This window comes from Caretta caretta, chromosome 24, assembly GCF_965140235.1.
Source record: "Caretta caretta isolate rCarCar2 chromosome 24, rCarCar1.hap1, whole genome shotgun sequence".
In the NCBI taxonomy this organism is placed as follows: domain Eukaryota; kingdom Metazoa; phylum Chordata; order Testudines; family Cheloniidae; genus Caretta; species Caretta caretta.
Genome location: NC_134229.1, coordinates 11,864,494 through 11,885,126, shown reverse-complemented (window position 1 = coordinate 11,885,126; position 20,633 = coordinate 11,864,494). Strand labels below are relative to the sequence as shown.

Below are 20,633 nucleotides of genomic sequence, written 5' to 3'. Positions count from 1 at the left end.
TATAGCCCACGATATCTACCTAAAAGCCTTCCACCTGCTGGGCGCCCGGTTCTGCTCCAGGGGGTGCCTTTACCCTGTCCTGGTCAGGCCAGCTCCTCTATGCCTTTCCCCCGTTCCCTCTGATCAGCAAGGTCCTGGAGAAAATAAAGACTGACAAAGCCAGGGTCCTCCTCATTGGCCCGGCATGGCCCTGGCAACATTGGTACAGGACCCTCTCGGGGCTGGTGGTAGCTCCGCCATGGCAGTTGCTGCTCCGCCCGGACCTGCTCTCTCAGGACCAGGGCCGCTTCCTCCATCCCAACCTAGCAATGCTTCACCTCGCCGCGTTGCTGCTCAGTGGCTAGGTGGCGAGGAAAGGACATGCTCGGAACAGGATCAGCGCGTCCTCCTCAAAAGTAGATGGCCCTCCACTTGCCGCTCCTATGTGGCGAAGTGGTCTCGGTTTCCGCGATGGCTGCCCCGATCCAGCTTATCCTTGATTACCTCTTCCACCTGAGGGCCCAGGGACTGGCACCCTCATCAGTCAGGGTACACTTGGCGGCCATATCGTCCTTTCATCCCCCGGTGCAAGGGCACACGGTGTTTTCCCATGCTATGACCGGCCAGTTCCTTAAGGGTTTGGACCGTCTCTACCCATATTCCAAGCCCCTGGTTCCACAGTGGGACCTAAACCTGGTGCTGGCTCGTCTCATGGGGGCCCCGTTTGAACCACTGGTCATGTGTTCCTGGTCTCACCTCTCGTGGCAGGTTGCCTTCCTGGTAGCATTCACGTTGGCCAGGTGGGTCTCGGAGCTCAGGGCCCAAACCGCCGTATACGGCTTTTCATAAGGACAAGGTCCAGCTCCGCCCACACCCCGCGTTCCTCCCGAAGGTGGTCTCCGCCTACCACATGGGTCAGGACATTTTCTGTCAGTCCTCTGCCCCAAGCCTCACGCGACTAGTGAGGAACGCCATCTCCACACTCTCAACAAGAGGCGAGCTCTGGCTTTCTACTTTGAGCAGACCAAGCCGTTCAGAAAGTCGCAACTGTTCGTCGCCTCGGCTGAGCGCGTGAAGGGTCAGCCATTTCCACTCAGCGGCTTTCTAAGTGGATCACTTTGTGCATCCGTTCCTGTTATGAGCTGGCAGGGGTTCCCCCGCCGCCCATTGTGAGGGCACACTTGACTTGGGCGCAGGCCTCGTCAGCTACCTTTTCGGCCCACGTCCCCATCCAGGACATTTGTCGGGCCACCACGTGGTCTTCGGTTCACACGTTCACCTCGCACTATGCGATCGTCTCCCAGGCCAGGGATGATGCCGGGTTCAGCAGGGCAGTACTCCATCCCGAGAACTTGTGAACTCCTAACCACCCCCAACAGATATAGCTTGGAATCACCTATTGTGGAATACACATGAGCAATCACTTGAAGAAAAAAGAGAGTTACCTTTTGCGTAACTGCTGTTCTTCGAGATGTTGCTCATGTCTATTCCACATCCCACCCTCCTTCCCCTCTGTCGGAGTTGTCTGGCAAGAAGGAACTGAGGGTGTGGGGAGCGCAGCCCTTCTTATACTGCGCCAGGCAGGCGCCGTTCCAGAGGGGGCGGGGGGCTGCTCCCCCCTACGGGTACTGCTAGGGGAAAACTTCCACCACCAGTACACGTGGCGAGCACGCACACCTATTGTAGAATAGACATGAGCAACACATCTCGAAGAACACCAGTTACGGAAAAGGTAACTGTCTTTTCTTTGGAGAGATCTGCTTTGCCTGGATTCTTCAACAGAAAGACCTCTTTGCCACAACTTCCAACTGAAAACGCCGCTACCTATTCTCAGCGGCGGGGTGGGAGGGGAGACACACGGTCGTGACTCTTTGGGGGATGCACTCCTTGCCTCTTGGCCCTGGGGTCTATTATATGCCTTCCATCCAACTCCACTGATCCACAAAGCCCTGCTTAAATTGAAACAAGAAAGCAGCAATCATTTTCATGGCTCTGGTGTGGCTGAGACGGGTGGTTCCTGACCATGATCCAGCTGGCAAAATATCTGCCTCTGCAATGTCCTCTAATGACAGAACTCCTGACCCAGGAGTTGGGCCCCATAACCCACCCTAACCTATCATCCTTGCCTGACTTTGCTATGGTTCTCGGGCCTAGAACAGGAATGTTCTAGTATAGACAAGTCCTGAGAGATAGGAAAGTGAAGAAGTAAGGTGGGGAAGGAAAAGGGAGGAGGCGACAGCCAAAGGACTTGAAGCTGCTGTGGTCAGGATTCAGTTGGAGGGGGTGATGTCCTTGCTCTGGCCTGCTCTGGTCAGGACACTTTGGACAGTGAAGGCCCAGTGGAGTCACAGCGACTCCCAGAAGACGGCGGGGGTGGCAGCTACTATGGGGAACCTCGCTCCTGTTGGTCCCAGCCAGTTGCTAATTTCATTTGAAGAACCTCAAGAGGGGGTTGGGTGGAATAGCTCATCCCCTCCTAATCCCCAACACACCCATTCTGGTGCATTGATTTCCATCCCACACTCCTCTTGTTTACCAGATGTGAACATAACACAGTCCTGGAGTTCCATGTGGAGGCCTTTTTTACTTGTACTAATCCAGCCTGTCTGTCTCCCTCTTGTACCTTTTCCCATCAACACTGGTTACAGGTGACTGGGACATTCTTTAACCTTGGATTAAGCTCACTAAGGGGTAGGCCTGCCAGGCCTGTTGTTACAATACCCACCCCATCTGTGCACCCCACAGAGCAAGCTGGGTAGCCGTGCTCAGGCTGGTCTCTTCCCTGCCCTGAGTGCCCCTGTGCAGAGCCCTCTGTCTGCTCTGCTCCCTGGATCTGTCGGATTTCTTGCCCATGAATCCAGGCCAGCACCACCTCCCGCTTGAGCTGCTGAGCCCTGACCCCTTTGTCTGTCTGTCTTGCTCCTCCTGTCCCCAGAGTGGGGTGCTGAGCTACCCCAGTGTGTCTGTTCCAGGACCCTCCCGTGTTCACCATGCGCCCCAAGGAGGAGTACTTCCAGGAGGTGGGCCGCGAGCTGGTGATACCATGCACCGCCCAAGGAGACCCCCCACCCACGGTCACATGGGCAAAGGTAGGGGGGCTGCAGCTCTGGGTTCAGATGACGGGATGGACTGCGGAGACTGTGGCTCCTTGACATCACACCCTCACTTCCCCCAGCCTGTGGTTTGGTGCCGGCTCTGCTGCTGGCCACCCATATGGCAGATTCCCCTTGGCAGTGGGGTGCAGCCTAGAGCTTCAGGGCTCCACAAGCAGGACCCACTGTGGCCCAGGACTCGGCTCAGTGCTGCAGGGGGAGCCAGCCCCACGTGGCCCAGCTGCCCCATGCAGCTCCTGCCTTACAGACACCCCCTGAGAGGCGGAGCCCTGGGGATGGGGGTCATCCACTGAGTTATTCATTCCTCAGGCTCTCCCTGTGAAGAGACTTCCTGTGCCCCAACCCTTCCAAAGCTCGTGGCGGGGTGGGGGTCTCCTTCCGGACAGCCCCCTCCCTCTGAGAAAGCGATGACCCAGGACTCTGGGGCTTTGTTCCTGTTCTGCCCCTGTCTCTCAGTGAGACCTTGGCCCAGTCACTGCCCCCCCTGTGCCTCACCTTTCCCACCTGCCACTGGGGCGGCAGGTTCAAGGCTTTTCGAGATGAATACGGCCCTGGCACCAGTGTGGTGGGAAGCAAGCTCAGCTTGGTCGCTGGCTGGATTACTGCCTAGAGACTCTCCTCAGCCCCCATCTATGCTCATGGCCCCCCTTTTCTCCCCAAGCTGCTCTCCCCCAGCCCGGCGCCACCCTATCTCCCCGCCAGTCTGTGCACGCCTGCCGGCCTGGCCCCCCCACATCCCTCTCCCGTCTGCACGTGCAGGGCCCAGTCCCCCTCAGATTTGCGCTCACAACCCTGCCCACTTCAGGCTCTCCCTTGGTTGGTGGACAATGGCACGGGTAGGCTCAGGGACCCGTGGGTGACAGAGGGCTGGGCTGCTGGTGTCAGTGTGGCTGCACCTTTGCTTTGCAGCTGGGAAGCACAGGGCGGAACAGTGCCCAAGTGGACGGGAACAGCAGCCTCGTCTTCCGGCCACTGGTTAAGGAGCAGCACGGGGCCTGGGAGTGCACAGTCAGCAACCAGGTGGCCCGGATCAGCACCACCACCTCCGTCTACGTGCTGGGTGAGTTGGGCCATGCCAACACCACTACCAGCTGACCAGGGTGGGCGGGAGGCCTGACCCAGGACCTTTGGGCTCTGAGGAGGGAGCTGTGTGTGTGTATGTATGGGGGGGATGCATTGGCAGTGTGTCTATGGGCTCGAGATGGAGGTTGACGACTCTGTGTGTGGGGGGGTGTGGAGAGGTGGGCAGCTGTGTGTGTATGGAGCTCAGTGTGGGGGTGGCTGGCTGTGTGTGTCGGGGGAATGGGGCTTGGGGTGGGGCTGGGCAGCTGTGGGGGGTGTGTGTATGGGGCTCGGGGTGGAGGTGGGCTGCTGTGTGTCGGGGAGGAATGGGTGTGGGGCTGGGTGGCTGTGTGTCTGTGTATGGGGCTCAGAGTGGGAGTGGGTGGTTGCGTGCGGGGGGCTCAGGGTGTGTGTGAGGGGGTGTGGGTATAACACAGGGTGGGGGTGGGTGGCTTTATGCCTGCCGGGGCAGGGGGGGTGCACTGGCTGTGCATGGGAATGCCTGGCGGAGTGTACATGAGACAAACACCCAATCTGCATGTCCCAGACCCCGTATCGCGCTGGAATCCATGTTGGATTCAGCCTGTGCCCAGCTCCATTGGGCACTGCCAGGGACTCTGCAGTGTAAGGCCAGTGTGCCCTGGTGAGCAGCATCCCAGCCGCTCCCGCCAGCACAGCCACTGCCCATTGTGAGCCCACAGATGCAGGTGCCTCCCCTGTGGGCGTCCTGTGGATGGCGCCTGCCCATTTCATCTGTGGGGCGGGACATTCGTGCTGGCCAGGTGGCATTCTGCCCCTGGTAGCTCCCAGCCAGAGCCTGAGCCCTGGGAGGGGCAGGGCAGAGATGGCCCCTGACTCACCCCCCACCCCGGCTGTCTCCACCAGGCACCAGTCCTCACGCTGTCACCAAGGTCTTGGTGCTGCCGCTGCTGCTGGCAGCCAACGTCTCCTGGGAGCCAGGGTTCGACGGGGGATACTTCCAGAGGTTCAGCGTCTGGTACACGCCACTGTGAGTCCCATGCCAGGCAGGCTCTCAACTGCCTGGGGTGCCCCCTGTCTACCTGCTGCAGAAGTGGGCTGGCGCGGCCATGGGGGCACGGGGCACAGGGCCCATGGCCCAGGCTAGCCCTGGGTGTGAGCACGGGGATCCCTGCCCCATGCAGGACAGACACAACACAGGGAGTTCCCAGCTCTCAGCACAGGTGGAGGCTGTGTCCCTACGCCCTCATGAGGGGCAAATTTGGGGCTCTCAGGCACAGGCCCTCACTGAGAGGGGTGTGGGGGGGTTGGGCCCTAGCACTGGCTCCAGCTTGCCTGCTCTGTCTCCTCAGGGTGAAGCACCTGAACCGGCCCCATCATGACTGGGTGTCGCTGACCGTGCCTGTGGGGGCCGGGCACCTCCTGGTGGAGAACCTGCAGCCAGCCACTGGCTACCAGTTCAGTGTCCTGTCCCAGAACAAGCTGGGCAGCGGCCCCTTCAGTGAGATCGTCACCTCCTTCCCCCTGGGTGAGAGAGCCTCTGCCCCTCCCCCCCGAGTACCACCCCCGCACCAGCACCCCTGGGAACTGAGCTCCCCTCTTCCCCCACCAGCCCCCACCACCTGCACCCCTGAGAACTGGGCCCCCCATGCCAGCCATGGGAATGGCCCCACCACCACCAGCACTCTAGAGAACCGCCCCACCACTAGTCCCAGGAATGGCTCCCCCACTGCCAGCACCCCGGGAATGCCCCCCGCCCCACTGCCCACACCTCTGAGAACCAGGCTCCCCTCTCTCCACCCCGCCAGCCCCAGGAATGGCCCCACCACCGCCAGCAACCCTGAGAATCAGCATCACCATCACCAGCCCGGGATTGGCTCACCCACTGCCAGCACCCTGCCTCCTGGAAATATTCTCCTCTCCCTTACTCCAGCCTCCGGGAACAGCTCCCTTACACCTGGGAACAGCTCCTCCACCTAGAAGAGGGACCTCACCTGTAGGGGCACCCTGACCTTCGCCACCCCCCAGAAGGGGCATTCTCACTGGATCCCTACCCCCTGAACTCCTGGGAAAGGAACCCCCACCCCTCAAGTGATGCTGGAAAATCCCAGGGCTCTAGGGCTGCCCCTTCCCGTGTCCCCTTCCCATGTCCTGACCCCCAGGGAGGTTCCGATCACTAAGGGAAGAAGGAACATGCTTCCCAGCCACCCACTCAAGCTCATATCCCCTGAGTGGCTGCCCTGGGGCTCCCCCTGCCATTTCCCCCAAACAGCTGCCTGGGGCTACCCCTCTCCCTGAATGGCAGCTCTGAGACTCACCCCCACCTTGAGTGGCTGCCTGGGGTACCCCCAGCACCCCTCCTGAATAGCGTCCCTGGGGCTCCTCCGCAGCCCCTTCCCCCAAATGGCTGTCTGGGGCTCCCCCCCACCCCACCCTGAATGGCTGTCCTGGGATCGCCCACTCCCCAAATGGCTGCCTGGTTCCTTTCCTCAGTGTCTCCTTTCTTTTCAGGTTTCCCGACGACCAAGGTGCCTCCTGTGCTGCCTACCACAGCCACACACGTCTTTTTGTCCCCCCCGCAGTCCCTGATGGCCAATGAGACATCGCGCGGGGTCCTGCTGCAGTGGGCGCCCCCGTTGCAGTTCTCCGTGGCCCTGACAGGCTACGCACTGGAGTTACGGCAGGACCAGGGTGGCTGGGAGGTACTGGATGGCTCCATCCCCAGCACGAAGACGCACGTCCTGGTGCCAGGACTCATCAAGGTTGGCTGGGTGAGGGGGGTTGAAATGCCAACCTCTGGGTCTTGCAATGGATGTTTCTGCACCGGGTCTCTGCCTGCCACTGCTGAGATTGGCAGCCTGAGCCCCTGGCACTGAGCTGTGAAGGATGCAGCCCCGGGCTTGAGGAGCACCCCTCCCTGGCTGGGTGGCACTAGATGACTGCACGCCCAGTGTGCTTTGTGGCCTCTTCATTAGTGCTGTGCTGATGTACCTGCCCCTGGCTGGCTCTGTGGAGTTCGGAGACCCCTGCCAAGCGGGACCCCCGGGTAGGGAGGGGAGACCTGCACAAGCAGGGGGCTGGCAGCCCATGGGCTGAACAGTGGCTCCAGGCTGGTGCCTGGTGCTCCCTGCAGGGTGGGAAGCCCTGGGCCCTGGCTTGCAGGGTTCACTATGGATCCTGTGCCCTGGTGCTGCAGGCTCCTGAGCTCTCGGGACAGCAGCAGGCCCTAAAAGGGCTAGCGGGGCCCAAACAGCCTGGTCGGGCCTGGGCCAAGGTGTATCATGGGAGTGTCCTCTTGCCCAGCAGGCCACTGAGGGTGGAAATGGGTTTCTGCTCGGCTCTGGCACTGGCCCCCTGGTGGTGAGTACTGCTTGGACGAGGCTGGCCGGAAGGGCCTCTGCTTGTCCCCAGGTGTCCCTGCAGAGTTGCTTTGCGAGGTGCTTTGAGGCAGAGTGGGTCTGGTGCTATGGAAGCCCTCAGCTTGCTGCACACACGGCTGTGGCACTGCAGGTCCTGTGGCAGGAGCTGCCTCTGGTCAGCGCCCGATATCATGGGGGAGAGCTGGCCGGCACAGGACGTAACGCTAATGCAGCCTCTCTGCTCTCCCAGGACGCCTACTACGAGTTCCGCCTGGTGGCCTTTGCCGGGAGTTACATTAGTGATCCCAGCAACACCGTGAACGTCTCCACAGCAGGTAAAGCTCTGTGCTGCCCCGGACAGCCAGCCACGCCCTGGCGGGGCCCTGGGTATCCGTGGGCTGCAGGGGAGGGGACCTGTACTGCCACAACTCCTGTGCTGCCCCCTCAGGCATGGGCCTACCTCCATGCACCCAAGCCAGGCCAGCCTGGGTGTGACCGGGGCAGGAATTGAACTGGCCATTGTGCCCAAGCAGAGGGCCCCTCCCTACTAGGTAAGTGTCTATGGGCTGGTTTCCCCCTAAGGGAGAAAGACGGTATCCCCTCGCCCTGCTGGCTGTCTGAGGCCTCTCCCCGTCACCTTTCCCAGGTATGGAGGTGTATCCATCCCGCACTCAGCTGCCTGAGCTCCTGCCGCAGCCTGTGCTGGCCGGTGTCATCGGGGGCATCTGCTTCCTCAGTGTGGCTGTGATCTTCAGCACCATGGTAGCCTGCATCATGAACCGCCGGCGTGCCGCCCGCCTCCAGAAACGCAGGCAAGGTAGGGACCCAACCCTGGCATGGAAGGGCAGTTGCAGAGGCCGGGAGCACAGCAAGGGGCTGGGATCCTTCTGGGCAACCCAGAAACACACTGGAGGATGGGCTGAGGTCTCAGTGGAGTCAGGGGTCATTCCCTACATAGGGGTAAGGGATTGTAGCCCAGGTGGTGGGCGCAGGAGGCAAGGGACATGAGGTTGTAACTCAGGTTGGGTGACAGCCCCCTCTAAGTTGGTTGGGTGGGAAGAGCCCAGAGGAGTGGGGAGCTGAGGTCAGGCTGGCATGGGACACGCAGAACCCCAGGACTGTTGCAGTCAGAGGGGTGAGTTCAAAGTGGTTCAGTTAACCGGGTGCCCTGTTGGTGGGGCTGCTCTGACTTTGGTTTGACCCAGGCTAGTTAAGGTTAGCTACAGCCATTAGGAACCAACGCAGGCTAAACAGCAACTATCCACTGGGGTGAGCCACAGTCCCCGGGGGCTGCCCCGAGGTCACTGAACTCCTGGGGTTATACTGGTGCCACTTTCCCCAGTTGACAAGGCCTGGGAATGATGGAATCCCCTTGATCCCAGCCTCTCTACCTGTCCCTTCATCTGCTGCTCCCTCCTGGAGGAGCAAAACCTGCCCAGAGCAAGTGCCCTGCTGGGAATGGGGCTGTGGGGAAGGTGAGCTGAGATGCGCAACACCATTAGGTCAAGGGACTGGCTGGGTCAGCGGGGTGGGAAATGGGACACGGTGCCTTTCCTTTCTAGGGGGCACCGGTTCTGATCCAGCCCCAGGGCAATAGGGGCTGTAACCCATCCCCTGATGGCTGTCTGGTGGCCCCTGGGCGCTGGTGGGTTTCATGCCAGTTGTCACAAGCAGGTTATCACTCCCCCCAACCCGTGGGGCCCCTCAGGGCACGTCTGGGGGCCAGGGGCAGGCACAGGCCACTGCAGTCTCCTCATTTCACATTGAGTTGCTCGCCATGTGATCCCCTTGTGTTCTCATGACCTTCCAGATCCACCACTCGTCTTCTCCCCCAACAAGAAGCTTCCACCTCCGCAGTAAGTCGCGCCATTCCACAACACCTTCCTGTCTCACCACGCTCCCTGTGCTATGCTGTTCTCCTTGCTTTCCTCATTTGCTCCCCCCTGACTCAGGGTGGGGCATCAAGCGGGAGGGAGGGGGGCTGGGTCCTGGCCGCTGGGGTGGGGCTGAGGGGAACGGGCCACCCCTCTACTGGCCATGCTCTGGTGTGGGGCTAGCTCCCCAGCAGTGCACTTTGACCCTTCCCTCTCGGGGCCGGGGGGTTGTCCTCAGTTCTTGGAGTGAATGTGCAGGCCAGGTTGGATGGGGGGAACAAGTAGGCAGGGGCTGCCCCGTGGCAGGAGGCAGCGGGATCACCACCACCCCCCCACCCCAGTAATCCCTCTCTTTCTCTGCAGAAATTCTCTCAGCTCTGGTAGCCCAGACAGCACCATGAAGCTGAAGCTGCAGGCCTCCCCATACCAGAGCTTGCGCCGGACCCTGCTGTGCGGGGAGAAGGCTGGCACCAGTCTGGGCCTCACCATTGCTGGCCGCCCTAGGACCAGCTCCAAGTACACGGTGTACGAAAGCCATATCGGGGATGCAATGCCCCTGGAGCGCATCTGCCGGGGCCCGGACGGGCGCTTTGTGGTGAAGACTGACAGGCTGCCTCGGGAAGCCTTCCCCTGTGCCCTCGAGACGGAGCTGTTCCCCGAGCTCCTGCAGCGGGATCCCTCCCCCATCCCTCCTGAGCCCAGCCTGCCAGCACCCTACCTGCAGGTGTATGCTCCCCTGGAGGCAGAGGAGCCCATCTGGCAGAGGGGAGTGCCGCTGCGGCCCAAGGCCACAGGCCAGGCCCGTAGAGAAGCCAGATCCTCTGGCTACCGCCAGGGACGTTACTTCAGCTACAGCAGCAGCCCCACAGAAGAAGCCAAGCCCTTGTGCGTCATCAACCTCAGCCCAGTGGCCTCCCCGATGCCCCTGCCCCTCAGCACAGTGGAGGAGCCGCGAGATGGCACGTGTTGTGAGGGGTGCTGCCAGAGCACTGTTAGCACGCTGCGCAACTCCCCAGGCCCCGTGGGCTCCCCTGTGCTCAGCAGGCTGCTGAGCACCCCAGCTCTGGCCAGCCCCAAGCCACTGGACTCTGGGTCCCCGAGCAGCCAGCAGAGAGCCAGCTCCTCGGCCCAGAGTGGGATCCTCCAGTACCTGAGCCTGCCTTTCTTCAAGGAGATGAGCGTGGATGGGGATTGGCCGCCCCAGGAGGAACCCTGCGAGCCCCAGGCCCTGGGCAGCATGGAGCCCACCCTGCTGGGGGAGGAGGGTCCCCTGCAGAGCACAGAGGGGGTGGCCTGCCTGGACTACATGGACGCGCATGGCACTGCAGAGTCTCCTCTGGAGCAGGCGCCCAGCAAGGCTCTCCTCAAACCACCAGAGCCACAGGTGGTCCTTGCCAAGGCTGCCCTGCCTGGGAGCACGGTGTGGCCAGGCTTCCTGGGCTCCGACCCGCTCCCGGCCAAGGAGCAGGCCCCCTGGGGCCGGGGGCCATCGCCCACGGACAGCAGCAGGACTGCGCTGATGTACACAGCCATCTCCTCAGAGTCCAACTGGGCCCTGAGCCTGCCAGGGCAGCCGCTGCCTGCAGGGCTGCTGGAAGCTCAGGTGTCTGAGAAGCACCAGGTCTCGGGGCCACCTGCCGAGAAGCTGCTGCGGGGCAGCCTGACCAGCCAGAGCAGCGGCCGGGGCAGCGTGTCCTTCCTGAGACCCCCCTCATTGGCGCTGTCACTGGGGGGCACCTACCTCAGCTCCCCCCTAGGAGAAACAGCAGGCTGGCAAAGTGAAAGCGAGTCCCGGGGCTCCATGGCAGAGGAGGGCAGGCCAAGGAAGGAGCTGGCCATTGCCACTGTCAGCAAGAGGTGAGCCACATGGGTTGGGTTTGGGGAGAGGGGTGGAAGAAACCCCAGGACTCCTGGGTTCTATTCCCAGCTCTGCTGACTCATGCGGTGATGGGGATAATAACCCCAGGGCCTGTTTTGCAGCCTGGATGCTGAGAGCCCAGGACAGTGGCTATGGGGAGCTATCCGAGGGAACCCCAAATCTGGCATTACCAGCCTGGAAACCAGCTGTACCCAGACACCTTACCCACCCAGGCCCCGAACACCCTCAGCTCTGCCCTGCCCTGGCTCCCGGGGAGAACGAGGGATGAAAAGCCCTTCTCTGTGTAATAAGAAAAGGAGTACTTGTGGCACCTTAGAGACTAACCAATTTATTTGAGCATGAGCTTTGTGTAATGGAATCCAGGACTGTAAAGTGCCCCAGCATGGCCAAATGCAGGGGCTGGAGATGGACCTAAGCTGCTATGAACAGAGCTCCCACTGGCCTCTACCCTCTTGTGAGTGATTCTTTCCTTCCCAGTGTTCACATGAGCCGATGCCCAGCTCCTAGGCTGTTTGTCAGCTATGGCATGGAAGGGTGAGGGAGGGCCATGCTGCCATGGGCTTTGTTCTGGAGCAGGGCATGGGAGCCTGCCCAGACCCCCACAGAGAGCCGCAGAGACTGCTGGTGGCTGGTCCATGGGGTGAAGAGGGAGCACAAAGGCTGTGAAATTCCTGGAGACCTGGCATGGGGCAGCCTGCCCTAGACACTGCCCAGTCCATGATTTTGAGAGAGACTGGATTTATGGCTCTTTACAATTATTTGTTTCCCACTAAGAGCTCCCCTGTTCCCAGGTGCTTTCCCCCACCGCCCTCCTTTCCGCCCTAGGCTGGAGGGATGGTAATGAGGCACTTCACCTTGAATGGTTCCTTGATGGGTGTTAACCACTTATGCTAAACTCTCTAGTCCCCCTTGTATTTTGCTGTGACGCTGGGGGTACCTTTCCCGGCCCTGTGTAGCTCGAAAGCTTGTCTTTCTCACCAACAGAACTTGGTCCAATAAAAGATATTTACCTCACCCCCCAAATCTCTTGAACATCCCAGAACAACCAGCTAGAGAGGCCTGCGGGGCAGCATAAGCCCCGGGAGGGTAAGGGCCATCAGCCTGCAGCGTGGTCAGACAGACTGATGCTGGTTCTTAAAGTAGTTTCATGTTTGAGCTCCAGAATCTCTTCATCGCTATGGAAATATCTGAGCCCCCTGGCTACCAAGAGCCCTCAGGCTGGCCACAAGGTGCTCTGCAGGCAGCCTGGACCGACAGCTCTGAGAGCAGGGGGACTGTTCTAGTGCCTCAAGGTGGTGTTGACCCTTAACCCTAACAATGGCACATGCCACTGCTGATTGCTTTAGCAGCAGCCCCCAGTTAGGGTGCGTTCCGAGACTGCTGAACGCAGTGTCAGATACCCAGCTGGGAGCAGCTTGTCAGTGTCTGAGATCGCTGGGAGGAGACAAAGGCATGCAAATGTCCCTCCCTTGAAATCTCCAGGCCCTGATCCAAGCAGGTGAGGAAAGGAGGGGCTGTTCCCCTCCCCCCACCAGAGCCCCCAGAGCTTCTGAAACCACCTCCCAAACCCTCCAGGTGCCTCCCCATCAGCGACTTTGCAGTTCCGGGGCAGGGTATGGCCCACACCATGGGAGTTGTGCTGAGCCAGGGGAGGGAGCTCTGGGGGTCCTGGCTGCATGTCAGAACGTGCTTGTGGAGCTGGCGCTGTCCTAGCAGCCTGCTGCCTTGGGGGCCTCACTGGGTATGTCGGGGGAAGCCCCACAGTAGATGGAGCAGAGCTTGTGTCCACGCCCTGCACGCCACCCCACAGCACAGGTCCCCTGGCAGACCATAGTTGGCCTGCTCCCACACAGCCAGCTCCCACCAATGCTGGAGGACAGTGGGATCATGGGGTGTGCAGGCATCTGCTGCCACTGGCCTGGATTGTCACCAGAGCATCCATCGCCCCCCAGTGGCCACTGTGTCAGCTGCTGCTGTGTGCCTAGCTTGGTCTGAGCTCCTACCTTTGCTGCCATTGCAGGGGAGCAGGTCAGGCCAGGCCAGCGGTGGCACCGGGCTCAGGGGTGTGTAATGGGATCACACCCGAGTGCCCCTCGTTTTCAGGACTCCTCAAACCCAACTCAGGCCAAAGGAAATTAAAATATTTCCCCACCCGGGCTCCACTTTACTCTGTCCTCAGCTGTGTCCTGGCTCTCCAGGTCCCAACCCCATTCAGTGTGTCTCTCCCTTAGCTGGGGGGTTCCCAGAGCTGGGCACAATTCAGTGTCTGTAGGAGCCGGACTGGCTCCCTGCAGCCACTGCTTCAAGCCAGCTACAGCTCCTCAGGCTTCTAGCTCCTGAGCATCCCCCTCGCTGCAGCCAGCTGCTGCTCTCTGCTCACCCAGGTGCGCCTCCTTTGGGAAGGGGTGCTGGCTAGCCACAAGCCTCTAGCCCTGCAGGGGCGAGCCACTCAGCATGCTCTGCATGAGAAAGGGGGGCTGGATTGGTCCCTTGTGGCCAGATGGGACCAAGCAACAGCCCTGGTGGCCCTTCTCCCAGTGATCAACTTGCTCACTGCCCGGGGAGGGGAGAACACTGAACCCGGCTTGGCTCACTCCCCCAGGGCGCTATGGGGAGCTGTGGGGGGGCACTCCGCGCCCGGCTCGGCTCACTCCCCCAGGGCGCTGTGGGGGGGCACTCCGCGCCCGGCTCGGCTCACTCCCCCAGGTGTTCAGTGCTGCCAGTTGTCGAGTGTTATGGGCTCAGGGTGGGTTTTGGGCTCAGTGGCAGATCTAGCTATGGGGCAGTGTGAGTGACCCCTGTGTGGCCCATGGAGCAGCATGTGCGCCCCATAGGGAAGGGAGGCTAAAGGTGACCCCAGCAGCCCAGGCAGAGTCACCACCCCAGCCCTGGGGCTCTGATGTGTAGCCTTGTGCCGTTGCTGCCAGCGCACAGGAAGGCCTCTCTCTCCTATGCCGGGGGGGACGCTCACTCGCTGGCCTGGGGACCCAAGCAGCAGGGAGAGTCCAGCCCAGTGAGCTGGGAGGGAGTGAGGAAGATGGTAGGCTACATCACAGAGCCCAGGTCAAGCCCAGCAGCAGGCTGTGCTTCTTGGGCCTGTCCGTGAGGTGTTACCTTGGGCCCAAGCCATGCCCTAGGTCTGGGATGGATGGGGCATTGGGACCTCGCTCCCATCCTGCACCGCATGGCCCCACACTGCTGGACCCAGGGGCAGTCAGGCCCTGGGACCTGCTGGGTGCAATGCCAGGCCTAGGGCCCTGGAGTTGGAAGGTCGCTTGGCACCCACTGTGGGAAGCGTCAAGCTGCCCTGGGACAGAATCATAGAATATTAGGGTTGGAAGAGGTCATCTAGTCCAACCCCCTGCTCAAAGAGGACCAATCCCCAACTAAATCATCCCAGCCTGGGCTTTGTCAAGCTGGGCCTTAAAAACCTCTTAAGGATGGAGATCCCACCACCTCCCTAGGTAACCCATTCCAGTGCTTCACTACCCTCCTAGTGAAATAGTGTTTCCTAATATCCAACCTGGACCTCCCCCACTGCAACTTGAGACCATTACTCCTTGTTCTGTCATCTGCCACCTCTGAGAACAGCGGAGCTCCATCCTCTTTGGAACCCCCCTTCAGGTAGTTGAAGGCTGCTATCAAATCCCCCCTCACTCTTCTCTTCTGCAGACTAAACAAGCCAAGTTCCCTCCTCTCCTCATAAGTCATGTGCCCCAGCCCCCTAATCATTTTTGTTGCCTTTCACTGGACTCTCTCCAATTTGTCCACATCCTTCCTGAGGCACCCCCTCACCCCAGCAGCCAGCCCCTTGTTGGCATCCTCTCTGCTCTCCCCTCACCCTTCGCTGGGCATGGCACTGGGGCAGTGGTTCGGCCGGTCCCAGTGTTTCCCCTGCTCCCGTCTCCCCGACACTGAGCATGGCACTGGGGCAGCCAGCCCCCTGTCAGCCTCTCACTGCTCCCCTCCCCATGGAATTGGGGCAGCCAACCCGACCCCCAGCACTGGACATTGTCCCACATTGGAGCCCCAGCTCCTAACGCTTGCTTTTGCCCTCTGCCCGGCAGGAGGAACACATCTGTGGATGAGAATTATGAGTGGGACTCGGAGTTTGCGCTGGAGTCAGACATCCTCGATGCGCTGCAGCTGTACCGCAGTGGGAATCCCAAGAGACCCGTCTCCACCATCGCTGTGCAGGAGCTGGAGCGGCAGAGTGAGTGAGCAGGGTGCTCCTGCCTGCGGGCTGGCCACCCAAGTCCCAGAGTCCTGCCCCCCGAGCCCTCCCTGCTGTTCCAGGTGCCTGTGGCCTCCCTAAACTCTCTTCCCTGGACTCCTGTACAGGGGCATGAGGATGTGAGTATAAACAGCTGCCACATCCTACTCCGGAGGTGGCTGCATCTCCATAGGGGAGTGAGCAGAGCCTGTATTGTGATTTGAGATTCCGGGGCCTCCGGTGTATCCCAGGGATTAGCACAAGCCCTCCCCTCCAGAATGAGGCATGCAGAAAAACAGAAAGTTACAGCATGGTCCATCTTGGCCAGCACAGAGACCTCTGAACCCTCTTTAGTCCCAGCCCAGGAGCCTCTGCTGCTTCCAGCAGCCCACACTTAACAACCCTAGGAGCACTTTGTTCTCCAGCTGGTCACACTTGCAGAGGGTGGGCCATCCATGGTCGTTAGTTGCTAAGTGCCAAATGTCTTCTCGGACTTTCCATGGGCTTGGGGCCCCAGGCCCCACACAGCCAGGCGTCAGTCACACCTGGATCTCTGCCAAGTAAGTAAAGGCCTATCAGTTGAACAACCTTTTCCCACCTGTGACTTAACCATGCGCCACCTAGGGGAAACTGAGGAACATACAAAATATTACAAAAAATTCCTACTCTGCCTCAGGACTGGCTTCAGACCAAGCTTCCCATGTCCCTGCTGTAGGCCCAGCAGTGGGTTAGCTGGGCACAGTGTTGTATTCCTACCCCACCACACAGGAGGCCACCACGCCCAGTCTAGCTCCTCACCTATCCCGAGTCAGAGCCCCTCAACCCCGCAAGCTGCTGTTTGGTGCTTCTCAATCCCAGCCGGGGGCCAGGCTCACCAGCTGTTACCCCAGGCATGAGCGGGCACCAAGACAGGGCTGTGAGCAGTAACTCTACCTCCAGGAGGGACCCAACCCATGGATGAGCCATGCTGAGCCGGTCCCAGCTGGGAGCCCCTGTGGGCGGGCCCGTGTGAGCTGCGCTGAGCCAGTCCCAGCTGGGAGCCCCTGTGGGCGGGCCCGTGTGAGCTGCGCTGAGCCGGTCCCAGCTGGGAGCCCCTGTGGGCGGGCCCGTGTGAGCTGCGCTGAGCCGGTCCCAGCTAGGAGTCATTCTTTGCTTCCCTTCCCCTGGCCCTGGAGCAGCCTCTTGGGGACCATGGTGAGGGAGGGCAGGACTGGGGTGTGGGGTACTTCCTGCCCTCCCCTCCCTTGATGCCGTCCCTGTTGCTGGCTTGCAGGTGCCAAAGCTCCCAGTGACGGCAGTGGCTCCCCGGGGAACTCCAAGTCAGTGGATGCCCTGGAGGCGTCGGGCTCAGAACAGGCCCGTGCCAGCCCGGAAGCTCGCTGCGTGGCCCTGAGGGAGGAGTTCCTGGCATACCGGCGCCGCAGGGAGGTTGCCCAGCAGCGCAGGCAGAGGATGAGCAGCCGTCGCTACGATGAGCACTTTGAGCAGGCCACGCTGCTGTGAGAGGATGCACCCCGCTCTCTCACACGGCCTGGCGTGACTGGGCTGCAAAGAGTCTGCTGGGTGGCAGGGCATCCCTGCAGCGCCCCGGCTGGGCAGATGCCACGCCCCACCATGGGATCATCAGCAGATGTGGGGTCAGGACTCAGGAGGCCCCTGCAGTGGCTGGTCTGCCAGGCTGTCCTAGGGCCTGTGATGCGGGGAGCCCATGCCTGACGCTCAGCCTGCCAGGTGCGTTTCGGCCTGACCGGCCCTTCGTACAGCACGTGGTTGAACAGCTGTGGGGACCGAGCTGAGCCCAGGCCCAGCCCCAAGCCAACAGATAGCACTTGCCACAGGCTGCTTGTCCCTTGCTCCTGGCCCCAGGAGCTCCCACGGGCTGGGCCAGGGAGTGGGCCAAGGGCTTCTTGTGGGGGATGGGCCAAGGGGTCCTATCAGGGGATGGGTGGAGGGCAGAGGCATTTGTAACGGAATAAAGAGAGACTTGCACAGACTTTAGCCCCCATGGGAGTGACAGACCACGCCGGCAGGGGCGACAGGCTCCAATGCCAGGCGAGGGAGCCTCTACCCCATCTGCCAACCCCCTCCCACCCAGCTCTGTAGAGCTCCCTCCCACGTCTCCCCCCGTCACCCCTCAGCCCCACGGAGTGTCCTCCCCCATCTCTCGCTGTCGCCCCACGGAGTGCCCTCCCGCCATCAGTCCCCGGCCCCACGCAGCGCCTGCCCCCATCTCCCACCGTCACCTCCTGGCCCTGTGGAGTGCCATCACCCCCACCTGGGGCCACGCAGCCTTTCACCTCCAGCGCCCTGCTGCTTCCAGCTGCCTTGGCTCAGGAGGGCTGGGGCCTGGGCCTACCTCCGGCTCGTCTCTATTTGGCAGGTGCCCCCCTCCCCTCTGGCCCTAGCTGCTGCAGGCCCTGTGGGCAGAGGGGGGGCAGGCTGACCAGGCTGTGGCCTCCACGCAGCCACAGGGGGTTAGCAACATGAAATCTAGCAAGGCTGCTGCTGTAGTGGCCAGCAGGGCCTGTTGGGGTGATCCCTGGCCAGCACCCAAGTGAGGGGCAGGGCTGTGGTGCAGCCCCTGTGGCGGGGGCACGGGCTAGCGCAGGCCCTGGAGCAGCACCTGGCACGGGCAGGGTTAGCGGAGGCCATGCCCGGCTGCTGGGGCCGGATGGGCTGCACTTCCTCTTTCCCCTGATTTGGCCAGGCTCAGGCAGGTCATTTGACAAGGGAAGTGGTTGGGCTGCGGAGCTCCAGGGCCATGGACCACCCAGCCCTGCCCCATGAACCCCTCCCTCCCCCATGTCGGCTGCCTCCCTCAGCCCTGCCCCATGGACCCCTCCCCCACGCCAGGTGCCTCCCTTTGCCTTCCCTTCCCCAGACCCTTCCCCATAGACTCCCCTGTACCATAGACCCCTCCCAACTCCCCCACCCCTTGTGCCAGCCCAGCGCAGCACCACAGACCGTCCACCGCTACCCTGCACCATGTGCCTCCCCTGCCCTGCTCTCTCCACACACACCATGGACCCCTCCCCCTCCCATCTCTGCCCTGCCCCATGGTGCTCCCCCAGCCCACCTCCCCCCACCACTCAACCCCCCTTCCCTTGCCACCCCCCCCATACACCTCTGCACCATGAGCTCCACACGGCATCCCTCTGTGTCCCCTCCCGCCCACTACCAACCCCTCCCCAGCATCCCTGCCCCGAAGACCCACTCCTGCCCCACCCACCCCACAATCCTCCCCTAATACCCCTCTGCCCCACCCCCATACCACAGACTCTTCCCTGCAGTTCCCCCTGCCCCCCCTCCCCCACTTCCTTTGCTCCTGCTGCCCTGGGATCCCTCCCCCAACAACCGAGCCAGGACAGGAGCAGCATGAGGGTCCCTGGGGAAAGAGGTGGTTTGGGGTGAATGAACTCAGGCAGCCTTGTCTGTCCCCCCAGAATGCTACCTCCTGTGGGCACTGCCCCCCCTCAGGCAGAGTCCCCATTACATTACCCCACACATAGGGAGCAGGGATTGGCCCAGAGAGCTGGGGGCACCTGCTGGCTGCTTGGGAGCCTGGTCATGCGGCAGGAGCAAGTGGGGCCAGCTCAGGCCCCAGTGCCGCTGTTGCTGGGTTTGTAGCTGCCCCAGAGCTTGCTGCCTGCAAAGACCTCGTGGGCATATGCCTCCCCCCATCCCCAGGGGTGACAAGGGTTGCTTGGCCCTGCTCTGTGCTGCTGCCCAGGATACCCTGGGCAAGGACTCTGCCAGGCACCAGGGGCCAAAGGGCACCCATCACTGTGAGATCAGGGCACTGCTCTCTGGCACATCCCCATTGAGGGCGGGAGCTGCTGTGCCAGCCCAGCCCACAGGCCCCAGGACACGGTGGGCTGGGACCAGGGGCTTGCCCTGGCCGCTGGGACTGGGGACAATCAGTGCCCAGGAGGTGGCACTGGACTGAGACCCAGGGAAGCAATGAGCCTCCTTCATGGGTGGGAGTTGGACTCCACCACCCCCAGCTCCCCAGGCTGCTCCCTGGCAGCAGAGGCTGGACACATCCTCTGGGACAGGACTAGAGTCTCAAGCTGGCAGGGAGAGGGGGCTGTCCCTGCTCCCTCCACTCCCCCCACATAGAGGGGCCTGCTGGCAAGGGCATCAGACAAACTGCTGGACTTCAGCATCTCCCACGGAGGAGCACAGGGCCTGGAGACATGAGTCTCTGGCCCGCCCTAGCACCATGTGCCCTGGGATGCGGGCACCCCCCACATCATTGCCAGCCTGGCTGGGCTGCGGGGGCCGGGCTGGGGGAGCATATAACCAGCCCCAGTGCGCACCACAGCATGAGCGTCCCCAACCCCCTGCAGCTGCCTCAGCAGCTGGGGCCTATTCACAACAGCCACTCCATGGGGCTGCCTGCCCTCAATGCCAGGGTACCAGGGGGGCTTGATGGGGCTGCCTGCCCTCAATGTCAGAGCACTGGGGGGGGCCTCCATGAGGCTGTCCTAGCTGTCCTCGATGCCAGGGCACTGGGGGGTGGGGGGGCGCCTCCATGGGGCTGCCTACCTTCAATGCTAGGGGACAGGGGATGGTCCTTCCCTCAATGCCAGGGCATCAGTTGGCATCTGGGCAGAGCTCGGAGGACATGGTCATAAATGTCCCCTCTGGCCTTGAATCTAAGGTGATTCCCCCCATCACCACGTATGGCCCTTGTGGGGGCAGTGATAGGAAGGGGGCTGAGTGGGATGGGGTCAGAGAAGAGATGGGTTGAAGAGAAGGGGAGGGCTGTGGGGGGCAGGAGACTGGTGAGCAGGAAGAGGGGGGGCTGGTGTGATTGGCCAGAGGGAAAGGAGTTGGACCCCTCCCTGCCTTGGAAGGGGAGGGAAGCAGTCCAGGCAGTGGAGATAACACCTGTGGTTTTACATGGGCATTTAAGGTTGAATCCTGGCCCCGAAATCCTCCCTGCAAACCGGACAGCAGCTGCCCGCAAAGGCTCGAGTTGTGCTCGAAGCTGGGGTTAGCCGCAGGCATTCAGCTCTCGGGCACTGGCAGCATCTGCCTGGAAACACTCCAAGCACCAGTGACTGCAACAGGAAGCCATGAACCCAGTGACTGGGCGCCTGGGCCAGCCCTCCCTGGTCTCAGCCACGGGGCGGGGGCGACAGCAAGGCCTTGGCATGGCTGGGCTGAGCG

At 61.7% G+C, this 20,633-nt stretch overlaps 1 protein-coding gene across 4 annotated transcripts in view; it reads left to right on the top strand.

Annotated features, from left to right (window-relative positions):
• Window positions 1–17,451, top strand: part of IGSF9 (immunoglobulin superfamily member 9) — a 52,241-nt gene extending 34,790 nt beyond the window's left edge. For all 4 annotated transcript variants that reach the window (XM_048828896.2, XM_048828895.2, XM_075122973.1 and 1 more), the window contains 11 exons: window positions 2,952–3,068; window positions 4,002–4,152; window positions 5,040–5,163; window positions 5,486–5,661; window positions 6,645–6,895; window positions 7,743–7,827; window positions 8,139–8,309; window positions 9,303–9,348; window positions 9,730–11,223; window positions 15,313–15,458; window positions 16,732–17,451. In XM_048828896.2, coding sequence (XP_048684853.2) covers window positions 2,952–3,068; window positions 4,002–4,152; window positions 5,040–5,163; window positions 5,486–5,661; window positions 6,645–6,895; window positions 7,743–7,827; window positions 8,139–8,309; window positions 9,303–9,348; window positions 9,730–11,223; window positions 15,313–15,458; window positions 16,732–16,961 — 2,991 coding nt within the window. In that variant the 3' untranslated portion in view covers window positions 16,962–17,451. The remainder of the gene's footprint in view (window positions 1–2,951; window positions 3,069–4,001; window positions 4,153–5,039; window positions 5,164–5,485; window positions 5,662–6,644; window positions 6,896–7,742; window positions 7,828–8,138; window positions 8,310–9,302; window positions 9,349–9,729; window positions 11,224–15,312; window positions 15,459–16,731) is intronic.
• Window positions 17,452–20,633: the final 3,182 nt, after the last annotated feature.